General features: G+C 66.1%; 1 protein-coding gene across 1 annotated transcript; it reads left to right on the top strand.

Annotated features, from left to right (window-relative positions):
• The first annotated feature begins 5611 nt into the window (after window positions 1-5611).
• Window positions 5612-11731, top strand: C1QL1 (complement C1q like 1). The gene is made up of 2 exons (XM_071450782.1): window positions 5612-6402; window positions 11123-11731. Exons 1-2 carry the CDS (start codon window positions 5839-5841, stop codon window positions 11300-11302), a joined length of 744 nt encoding a protein of 247 aa, XP_071306883.1. The 5' UTR covers window positions 5612-5838; the 3' UTR covers window positions 11303-11731.
• Window positions 11732-11815: the final 84 nt, after the last annotated feature.

The following is an 11815-nucleotide window of genomic DNA, read 5'->3' as shown; positions in this document are numbered from 1 at the left end:
GGTTCTGCCCCCTGAGCGGGCTCCACGTGGGCTCCCAAAGCCCCTGGGTGCTGATGGAGGGTTGTGGGTGGTGATGGAGGATCCCGGATGCTAATGGAGGCCCCTGGGTGCTGATGGAGGCCCCTGGGTGCTGATGGAGGATCCCGGGTGCTGATGGAGGATCCCGGGTGCTGATGGAGGATCCCGGGTGCTGATGGAGGGTTATGGGTGCTGATGGAGGATCCCGGGTGCTGATGGAGGATCCTGGGTGCTGATGGAGGCCCCTGGGTGCTGATGATGGGTTGTGGGTGCTGATGGAGGATCCCGGGTGCTGATGGAGGGTTATGGGTGCTGCACCACAGCCCCAGCCCCGGTCCCGCGCATTGAGGCCGCCCCAGCTCCCCGCAGGTCCCGCCATCGATCGCGGAGCAGCCGCCACCGTCACCGCGGGCCCGCGCCCACCGGGGCAGCTCGAGCAGAGCCAGCCCCGCGCCGCGAAGCCAAATATTTGACTGTGCAAATTGGCGGCCGGATCGATTCTGCTGCGGCTGGCGGGGGCTCGTGACAGACGGACCCTCCTCCTGCCGCACCCCTGCTCCTGCACCCCCTTCCGAACCGGAGCAGCCCCCCTTGAGCACTTCCTTCCCCAGTGCACCCCTTTCCTGGGGCACCCCCTCTCCTCTGCACCCCTTCCTCAGAGCATCCCCTTCCCCATTCCTGAAACCTCCCTTTCTTGGAGCTCCATCCCTGGAGCACCCCCTTTACAGAGCACCCCCTCCCTGGTGTACCCCATTCCTGGATCCCCCTTCCTGGGGCGCCCCTTCTCTGCTGTACCCCATTCCTGGAGCCCCCCCTTCCGTGGTGTACCCCATTCCTGGAGCCCCCCTTCTTTGGTGTACCCCATTCCTGGATCCCCCCTTCCTTGGCACACCCTCCATGGGACAGCCGCTGGGGCAGAGGGTGGGGTCAGATGTCCCCTCATGAAGCTGCAGGTACAGAGTGATGTCCCCCCATGGGACATGTCCCCAGGTGTGAACTGGGCGGGTGCCTCAGTAGCCACAAGGGGGAACAGGTCGGGCTGGGGTGAGTGTGGTGTCACCAGTGTCACTGCAGGGCGTCTGTTGTCACAGGTGTCACTGTCACTGCACGGCCCCCGGGGTGTGGCACTGTGTCAGTGTCACTGCACACCTCCCTGGGGTGGCACATAGTGTCACCGTGGCTGCACAGCCCCACTCGTGTCACACGGAGCTGCTGCGCAGCCCTGCGGTGCTGCACAGCTTCACTGTTGCTCCCCGGAGTGTCACATGGTGTCACTGTCACCGCGCAGTGCACAGGGTGTCACTGTCACTGTGGGGCCGCCGGGTGCCACGCAGTGTCACCGCAGCTCCTGTGGATTGTCACACAGAGTCACCGTCAGCGCCTGGTGCTGGGGCTGTCACACAATGCTATGTCACTGCGTGGCCCACGGGGTGTCACCCACTGTCACCGTCACTGCCGGCCCACAGTGGATCACCCAGTGTCACTGTCACTGCACGGCCCACGGCGTGTCACCCACCGTCACCATCACTGCACAGCCCGGGGTGCCACACACCGTCACCGTGCAGGACGCTCCCGGTGCCACCCCTGCACACCCCATCGCTGGCACCCCCTTGTCACTGCGCACCCCCTCCGTGTCACACCCCGCCCCCGCGACAGCACAGCTGTCCCAGCACCCCAAATCCCCCAGGGCTGCTCCCCCTGGGGACACATCCCCGAGCCCGTCCCCTCCGCCAGCCGTGCGCCGTCCCCTCGCAGCGCTCACCGCCGGCGCTAATTAACTGCCGGTGTTGGCAGCCCTTAATTGCCGCGCGGTGGGAGGGTGACAGCCCCGCCGTGTCCGTAATGAGAGGCAGCGTGACGGGGACAGCGACGGGGATGTGCCACCCACACCTTGTGCCCTCCCCCTGCCTGCGGCCGGGCTCTCCCCGCTGGGCAAGGGACAGTGCCTGGTGTGGGGCTGGGACATGCTGGGATGGTGCTGGCTGGCCACCAGCCAACCGCTCAGCTAGCCAGACAAGCAGATGGACAGCTGGACAGACTGGTGGCCTACTGGCCAGCCAGCCAATCAGCCAATCAGCCAACTGGCCGGCCAGGACACAGAGCCACCATCCAGCCCAGCCCGCCTGGGTGTCCCACGAGCCCCCTCAGTGCCGGTGAGCCAGCTGGCCACCAAGCACTGGTGAGCACCAAGCTCACCACCCGGCCATCCACGTGTCCTTCAAGGCCAGCAGGCAGCTGGGCCTCCCTGCCCACAGCTGAATGTCCCCCTCCCATGTCCCATGTCCTTCCAGAGCCCATCCTGAGGACACAGTTGGAATTTGGGGCATCATCCAAACTCCTTGGGGCCTGCAAATGGCTGCTCGTCACCGTGAGACGACATTGGGCTCGTTGGTTGTGTCCAGCTCTGTCTTAATTCCATCTGAGCCACGCCTGGGCTGAGCCACGGTGGCACAATGTCCTCGTCCCCCCTGGCCAAGTGTGATCCTATGGGCAGCATCTGCCACAATGCCAGGAGGGGAAACTGAGGCACGGCACAGTGCCAGCCCCCACAAACCCCCTGCCCTGGCCCGGCCACCCGTGCCCTTCCCCAAATCCTCCTCCGTGAGTTCCACAGCGAGCAGGAGGTGCCGGGCACAGCCACCCCCGGCCCAAGCTGCGCCCCTGGAGCATCGATTGTCCCCATCCCCGCTGCCGGCGTCCCCAGCACGGCCCAGCCGCCCCCGCCCGCGTTGCCAAAGCAAACAGCCGAGGGCTGGGCCGGCATCGATTCTGCGGGAGCTGCTGTTTGCTTAACCTTTGCAGAGGAGCGGCGGGCGTCGAGAGGAGCCGCAGCCACCGCCACCGCCACCGCCGCAGCCACCACTGCAACAGCTGCAGCCATCGCTGCCACCACGGCTCTGCAGCCACCACTGCTGCAGCCACCACTGCCACCACGGCTCTGCAGCCATCACTGCCACCACAGCTCTGCAGCCACCACTGCAACAGCTGCAGCCACCACTGCCACCGCAGCTCTGCAGCCATCACTGCCACCACAGCTCTGCAGCCATCACTGCCACCACGGCTCTGCAGCCACCACTGCCACTGCTGCAGCCATCACTGCCACCACGGCTCTGCAGCCACCTCTGCCACTGCTGCAGCCATCACTGCAACAGCTGCAGCCATCACTGCCACCATGGCTCTGCAGCCACCACTGCTGCAGCCACCACTGCCACCACGGCTCTGCAGCCACCACTGCAACAGCTGCAGCCATCACTGCCACCACGGCTCTGCAGCCATCACTGCCACCACGGCTCTGCAGCCACCACTGCCACTGCTGCAGCCATCGCTGCCACCACAGCTCTGCAGCCACCACTGCCACTGCTGCAGCCATCACTGCAACAGCTGCAGCCATCACTGCCACCACGGCTCTGCAGCCATCACTGCCACCACAGCTCTGCAGCCACCACTGCCACTGCTGCAGCCATCACTGCCGTCCCCACAACCCCTGCAGCCACCACTGCAGAGCTGCAGCCACTGCTGCCACTGCTGTCACCATAGCCTCTGCAGCCACCACCGCCACCACAACCACTGCAGCCACCACTGCAACAGCCACCCCTGCCACCACAGCCCTGCAGCCACCACCGCCACTGCTGCCACCACAACCGCTGCAGCCACCGCTGCCACTGTTGTCACCATAGCCACCACCATCACTGCAGCCACCACCGCAACCACTGCAGCTGTGACAGCCGCTGTTGTCACCACTGCTGCCACCGCTGCCACCACAGCCACTGTGGCCACCACCACTCCCACTGGAGTCACTGCTGTCACTGCAATCACTGCTGCCATCGCTGCCACCACAACCACGGCAGTCACAGCTGCTGCCACCTCCTTGTCCCTTGTCCCTTTCCCACCTCCTGCACTCCCGGCCATGACCATTTGGAGCTTTGCCATCCATTCCCTGTGCCCATGGAGCTGGTTCAAGGGGCTTGGGGACAGGGAGCACCTCAGTGTCACCTGGGGTGTTGTACCCCCCATACAGTGCTGCTGTCCCACAGGCTCTGTGGCTGTAGGGCCACAGCTTGGGGACATGGTGGCCGAGGGTGGTGGCCTTGCCATGGGGACAGGATGGCCCAGAGCGATGCAGTGTCCTGGGGTGGTGACTATGCCAAGGGGACACAATGTCCTGCGGCAACAAGGTGACCTGGGGCTGTGTCCCCACCACGAGGATGCAGCAGCCAGGACCAGGGATGTCCCCTGAGCCTCCAGGTGAGACGAGTGCCCTGATGCAGCCAGTGTGCGCCTGTCCTCCCTCTGTGTCCCCACCACAGCCACCCTGTCCCCACGCAGAGCCCCCTGCCCACCCGGGCCACCCTGTCCCCGTGCTGCTGGTGACTCACGCAGCCCGTGACCTCGCCAGGCGTATTTTTAGGCACTTGTTAAAACAGAAAGATAACGAGGAATGGGGGGGGTGTGCGGGGGGGGGGGGGGGGGCCAAAAAATGATGGAGAAAAGCATCAGGGAAACAGCTGGTGACACAATGGTAACAAACTTTGAGGAGGGGATACAGAGCTGGCAGCACCCCCACCCCAAAATACTGTCCCCCTCCCCAGCCTTGTAAAGCCCCCAGGAATAATTGCCTCCTTAAAGGTAGCTAATTGATTTCTGCTCGCTGATTAAAGCCTCTGCGGGAGCCGGGGGACATGCGGGGGCGATCGATGGCTGTCAAAAGTCCCCTTGGTTCCCCCTCTTTTGGGGCGGGGCTGGGGCTTGTCCCCCGTGTGTCCCCTGGGCTTTGGCAGCGAGGGGGATGAGGGGATGCACCCCCAGGGTCGTTTCTGGGGGCAGGGGGTTGATGACCCTATGGAGCTCACAGGTGCCACTGAGGTTGAGGCCACCTCGGCGTTGTCACCCAAGCGCTGTGGGGCCGGCACTGGGAGTGGCCCCGGGCCGCTCTCTGCCCGAGTGTCCGTGTCGCCCTCCCCCATCCCCGCGTCCTTCGCTCACCCCCGGCGCTGGCGGCGCCTGTCACTTGCCATCGCGTCCCGCTGTCCCCGCCGAGGCTGATGGAGATGGCAGGCGACGGAGCGGGCGCAGCCGCGTGTCCCCGTGCCATGAGCCCTCCGGGGCTCGGCCCCGGGCACGGCTCTTTCGGGCAGCCCGGCCACGCCGGCAGTGGCACCTGCGGCTGTCCCGTTGTCACCGTGCCACCAGCGGTGACATCCCATCCCACGGAGCCACGGCTGACCGCGATGGACGCTTGGGTGTCACCTGCGCTGTCCCAAAGTGTGGGAGGGGAAACTGAGGCAGGGAATAGGGGGGGGCCCTGGGGATCACCCCCGGGGGTGTTCTGCTCTGGGGACACAAGTGACGGGTTCCAGGAGTGTCCCCAGCTCCACGGGGACGCTCGCAGTGCTCGGGGTCTGGCGTGGGGACACGCGGGGCCGGGTCACCGAGGGATCCCCCATTGGAGGAGAGGGGTCAGTGGGGCAGCCGGGGCCGATGCCACCTCCGTGCCTCAGTTTCCCTCCCGGGGCGTGGTCAACACCGACGGAGGCGTGTCCTGGGTTGGATGGGCGGCATCGAGGGGGCGTGTCCTGCCGTGAGGTGGGCGTGGCCCCGGCGGGGTGGGCGTGGCCCGTGCGGCGCGGGGCGCACCGGAGGCAGCGGAGCGCAGCGGAGCCGCCGCCGCCAGCCCGAGCCCCCCCCCCCGCCGCCGCCGCCGCCGCCGCCCTGCTCCCCCCCGCCGGCACCATTCCCTCCCCCGGGCGCCAGCGCGCCCCGGCCGGGCGGCGGCTCAGCCTGGGCCGGAAAACTTTGCTGGCGGCCGCGGCGGGGGTGGTGATGGTTCTGGTGCTGGTGGTGCTCATCCCGGTGCTGGTGAGCTCCGCCGGTACCGATGGTCGGTACGAGATGCTGGGCACCTGCCGGATGGTCTGCGAGCCCTACGGCCCCGCCGCCCCCCCCCAGCAACCGGCCGAACGCGGCCCCCTCCCGCCGCCCTCCACCCTGGTGCAGGGTCCCCAAGGCAAACCGGGCAGACCGGGCAAACCGGGACCGCCGGGACCGCCCGGAGAACCGGGACCGCCGGGGCCGGTGGGGGCGCGGGGTGAAGCAGGAAGACCGGGACCCCCGGGATTACCGGGACCGGGCGCTACGGGCGCGGTGAGCGCGGCCACCTACAGCACGGTGCCGCGGGTCGCCTTCTACGCCGGCCTCAAGAACCCCCACGAGGGCTACGAGGTGCTCAAGTTCGACGACGTGGTCACCAACCTGGGCAACAGCTACGACGCCGCCTCGGGCAAGTTCACCTGCGCCATCCCCGGCACCTACTTCTTCACCTACCACGTCCTCATGCGCGGCGGAGACGGCACCAGCATGTGGGCCGACCTCTGCAAGAACGGGCAGGTAAGGGCTGCCCATCCCGGCTCCTTCCGCGGGACCGGGAGCTCTGCCGTCCCCCAGCACGGGAGAAGGGCGATGGGTGCTTCCCCGTCCTTTTCCTGGCCTCGGAATGGGTGTTCCATCCTTCTCCTGGCCCCGGGAATGCACCCCCAGGTCGTCACATCCTCTCTTCGTGCTGATGATGGACCGCGGGTGCTTCCCCAGGGGCCCCGTCCTTTTCCCGGCCCCTGGATGCACTCCTGGGTGCTCCATCCTTCTCCTGGCCCTGGGGATGCACCCCCAGGGTGCCACATCCTTCTCCCAGTGCTGATTAAGGGCTCTGGGTGCTTCCCCAGGGGCCCCATCCTATTCCCAGCCCCAGAGATGCATCCCCAGGGTGTCACATCCTTCTGCCAGCGGCAGTGATGGGCTCTAGGTCCATGCACATCCTTCTCCCAGACACTGCCACGCACCCCTGGGGTGCTTGATCCTTCTCCCAGTGCTGAAGATGGGCTCTGTGTGCACCCCCAGAATGCCCTGTCCTTCTCCTACCCCCAGGGATGCACCCCGGGATGTTCTGTCCCTCTCTCAGTGACAATGATGGGATTTGGGTGCGTTTCCAGGGTGCCACGTTCTTCTCTGGGCACGGAGGTGTAACCCCAGGGTGCCCTGTTCTCCTCACAGTGGCGTGATGGACTCGGGGTGCGCCCCCGAGGGGCTCTGTCCTGCTCCCATCTCTGGAGCTGCATCCCCAGGATGCCCCATCCTCCTCCCAGTGCTGGAGATGCTCCCCCAGGATGCTCCATCCTCCTCCCAGTGACAATGACAGCCTCTGGCTGTGTCCCCGGGGTACTCCCCGCCCTGAAGGAGCAGCCCTGGGGTGCCCTGTCCCTCTCCCAGTGACAGTGCAGGGCTCTGGGTGCACCCTGGGGTGCCCTGTCCCTCTCCCAGTGACAGTGCAGGGCTCTGGGTGCACCCTGGGGTGCCCTGTCCCTCTCCCAGTGACAGAGCAGGGCTCTGGGTGCACCCTGGGGTGTCCCATCCTCCTCCTCCTCCTCCCGTTCCCAGATGCTGCTCTGTGTGCCCTGTCCCTCTCCCAGTGCTGGGGACAGTCACCATCCACCCTGGCGTGTCCCCAGGGGTTCCCTCAGCTCTTTCCTTGGCCACGGAGATGTTCCCTGGGGTGCCTTGGTGTCCCCGGGGTGTCCCTCCCGGCCATGCCATTGTCCCCACGGAGGTCCCTGCGGGGACAGGGCTCCTCGGCAGGGACAGCGTCCGCAGTGGCCTCGAGAGGGGCAGCGCCTGCCCCGGTTTTGGGGGGCTGCACCCCTGGGGCTGCGTGGGGACCCCGCGGGGGACACCCCGAGGGTGGCTCCATCCTTTCCCCTCCTCTCTCCCGCATCCTCACCACCTCATCCCGCTGCAACCCCCAATGCCAGGACTCAGCCTCGCCATCCACACGCTTTTGGGGTGCCCCTTCCCCACGCCGTGTCCCCCTCCCGGCCGCGACTCGAGGGACGCGATGTGGCTGTGTCCCCCCGGGGATGTCACCGGGCTCAGTTCCCCGGGATGTCACCGCAGCCGGCATTCCCGCGGGTCCATCCACTCTGCTCCCGCTTCCCGGCGCTTCCTCCGGCGCCACAGCCCGCGATGCATCCTTGTCCTGAGGATCCAGGACCCCGAATTAACCCAAAACTGAGTTATCACCCCAAAAAGAGCCGGGCTGTGAGGAGGAGCGGGAGCTTTGTCACCCTCCCCGAGCCCTTCCGAGCGGGAGCACAGCAGGAGCCGCTCGCTCGGCAGCTTTTCTCCATCCAAACACTTCCAATTTCCTTTTATTGAGATTATTTTTGTCCTCCCCCGCCCTCCAGCCTTAAATTTTGGGGGGTTCCAGCGCCTCTTGGCACTTCTGGCTCTTTCTCCCAAGCACTCCGGACTGAGCACCCCAAAAAGTCCCCTCAACCCTTTGGCTTCCCCCAAAATCTTTTTGGGGACCACCCCAAATCTTCCTACCCCTTCAGATCTGTGGGGCATCGACATTTCTGGATGAATTTCCAGGAGCTATGGAGCCCCTTGTCAAGAGGAGCTGCGCTCGGGCGGGCGATGCAACTTAATTAACGGCTTGTTAATTACTAACAAGGCATCGCCGCATCGATATCTAGAAAGAAGATCCCCCTCAATGGCCCAAATAATTGAAAAACGGGGTTATTTAGGGGGTTGCTGCCAAAAATCCCCCGTTCCTGGCATGGTGTGGGTTTCCCTGCAGATAAAGGTCGATCCTGGCATATTCAGAGCCAGTCAGAATTTGGGGGGCCCCCTCTGGCCCCCCAAAAATCCCCTCGGTGCTGCGGTTTGGGGGCTGCCCATCACCGTTGAGTCGGGGCTGGAGTTAATGAGAGCCAGGGGAGCTGCTGCTGGTGGTTAATTAGCATTAATTATTATTTGTATTAGCCCGTAGCTGAGGCAAGGGCAGTGAGAGGTGGACGGACGGAGGGACAGATTGATTGATTGATTGATTAATTGATTGATGGGCAGGGCTGGTACCAGGTGGTTTTGGGGTCCCCATGCTGTAGAAGGCCATCCCCCAGAAGGCTCAGGGAGGGTCACAGCCCCAGGGGACTCTTGGGGACGGTCCCCAAGGGTACACAAGGACGTGCTGGAGGGTCCTGGGGGCTCCCACTGCCCTGTCTGGGGGTCGGGGGGCAGCTGCTGGTGCACCCAAGGGCCCTGGGGGGCACCCAGAGCTGGGCCCGAGGATCCTGAGGAGCACCTGCCACTGCATTTGGGGTCTCAAAGGACACCCTGAGGTGCTGGGCCATGGTGGCACATGGGGCACGTGGTGTCCCCGAGGCCCCAAGTGTCACCGCACATGGCAGCGCCCCACTGTCCCCTGGCTGCTGAAAGCTCCCGGGTGCAGCCACCTTGGGGACCCCTCCAGAGTGTCCCCAGCGCCGGGGACACCCCCAGCATTGTCACTGGGGTCAGAGCCCAGGCTGGGGCCATGCCACCCCCAGCTCCCGGCAGCGCCATGGGGAAACTGAGGCACCGAACAGCACAAAGGGGTGAAGCCATCGCGGGTGGCCGTGGTGGCAGCGCCCCTCCTGTGCCACTGCGGTGCCGGCAGCGGCTCAGCCCGGGCCCAGCGCTGCCATTTATCTTCCCTGGTTAGCGAGGGCTGGCGGGCGCGCCGTGATGAGGCGGCTCCTTAACGAGGGAAGACGGATGGCACCGGGCAGCTCCAGCTGTGGCGGGGGGGACGCCGCCAAATGGCTTTTCCTGGCTCTTCTTCCTCACGGCTTCTTCCCTCGCTCCCGTTCCGCAGCAGGACTGCCCAGGAGATTGGGGCGCTGTGACTGACCGGGATTCGGGGTCCCCCACCTGCAGTGGGGACCCTCGTGGTGGCAGGGTGGGCACAGGGTGACTTTTAACGGGGTGAATGTTAAAGTGGGTCCTGTGGCACCACCAGCCTGGCCCTCTGTAGGTTCCGGAGTTTACAGCGTCCCGCCCCAGCATGGCAGGCTGCGGGTGAGGTGCAGCTGGGTGAGGAGTGATCCCCCGGGACTCCTGTCCTGGGGACAAAGGACAGGACTGCAGGGGACAGCCGTCCTTGTCCCACTGCTCCGGGACACCGCAGCCGCTCGCCCATGCGAGCCAATTAAGAGCCGATTCTCGTCGCTCGTAATTAGCGGCACCTTCTCCCGGCGCAGCGCTTCTGCATTTCACTTGGGATTTCAGCAGCCGCCTTGTCACTGTCACCCAGCGCCGCGATCTCCCCGCGAGGCTCCGGCGGAGATTTGATTACCCAAAGAATTCTGCAGCGGCTCCAGCCACGGAACCGCTCCTGCGGGCGGTGACGGCTCCTCCGGCCCTGCCGGCACCCAGGAAACCTTTGGGGGTTTCTGGGGGGAGCATCCTGTCCCGCGGTGGGTGCGGGTCTGTGTCACGGGATGGGGGTTCAGCCCTCGCCACACGCTCACGGTCCCCGTGCAGCTCCCGGGAAGCGCTGCGGGATGCAGGGTTCAGGGTTTGGGTTGGGGCTGGGCTGGGAGATGGGTGCTGTGTCCCAGGCACGGCCCTGGATCCAAACCCAGAGACCAGGTCCTGTGTCTGAGCTGTGCGTCCAAACCTGGAGTCAGGGTCCTGTGGGAGAGCCGTGGTCCCATGTGGAGCTCTGGTGACACATCTGACCCACGGTCCTGTGTCCAAACCTGGATCCAAACCTGGATTTGGGGTTCCGTGCCAGAGCTGTGGTGCCATGTCTGACTCAGGGTCCTGTGTCCAAACCTGGATGCAAACCTGAATTTGGGGTTCTGTGTCAGACCATGGTCCCACATCTGACCCACGGTCCTGTATCCAAACCTGGATTTGGTGTTCCGTGTCAGGGCTGTGGTGCTGTGTCTGACCCACATTCCTGTATCCAAACCTGCATTTGGGGTTCTGTGTCAGAGCTGCGCTCCTGTACCACGGTGGGGTCCTGTGTCTGGGCTGTAATCCCGCCCCTGACCCCACACCCGCAGTCACACCCAGTGGCACCGTCCCCGTCGAACCCAGCGCCGCGCTCCCGTTTCGGTGCCCGCCGGGTCCGGGGGGGCTCCGGGCTGTGCTGCCTCCCCCCCGGGACCCGCTCACCCACGGGGGGGATCCCGGGCACCCCTGGCTCTCCCGGGGCGGGTGGATCTGATGTGCGTGAGGCGGGACCGAGGCGTGCCCTGAGCCGGTCCCGCCGTGTCCCCTCCCTGGGCAGGTCCGGGCCAGCGCCATCGCTCAGGACGCCGACCAGAACTACGACTACGCCAGCAACAGCGTCATCCTGCACCTGGACGCGGGGGACGAGGTCTTCATCAAGCTGGACGGGGGCAAAGCCCACGGCGGCAACAACAACAAGTACAGCACCTTCTCCGGCTTCATCATCTACTCGGACTGAGCCCGGCGCCCCCCGCATCCCCCCCGGCCTCCCCGCAGTGACCCCGCAGTCCCACGGCGTCCCTGGGCCGTGGTTCTGTTCCCTGCTGCCCCCCAGCTCCCCCCGATCCCCCCCGGCACCCCCTGCCCGCCCCCGGATCCCCCTCCCCGCGCTCCCGGCTGCCCCAAGCCCTCCTTTTCCCGTCAGCTCACACAAGGGCTGGGGGCTGCAGAGGTTTGGGGGTGGCAGGAGGCTGGGGGTGCCCCCCGCGCTGCCCCCCATGCCCGGCTGTGCCCCCCCTGTCCCGCCGCCGCTCTCCGCCCGCCCTGGGGCGCTGCCGGGGCTCTCGGGGCTCCCCGGGCCGGGGGGGCTGTGCTGGGGCGGGGGGAGCCGCCCTCCTGCCCCCCCCCGCGCCCGCCGGGGTGACAACATGGTAAAGCAGAGCTGTGATCTGTCCCGGTCTGCTGTGTGTGTCCCCAGTGTCCCCAACAGCGGGGGACGGGGTCTTTGTGCCACCACCAACACCTCCCACCC

Source organism: Agelaius tricolor, unplaced genomic scaffold (genome assembly GCF_023055355.1).
Source record: "Agelaius tricolor isolate 1412-34295 unplaced genomic scaffold, bAgeTri1.0.p SCAF_31, whole genome shotgun sequence".
NCBI lineage: Eukaryota > Metazoa > Chordata > Aves > Passeriformes > Icteridae > Agelaius > Agelaius tricolor.
This window is presented reverse-complemented; position numbering and strand designations above follow the sequence as displayed.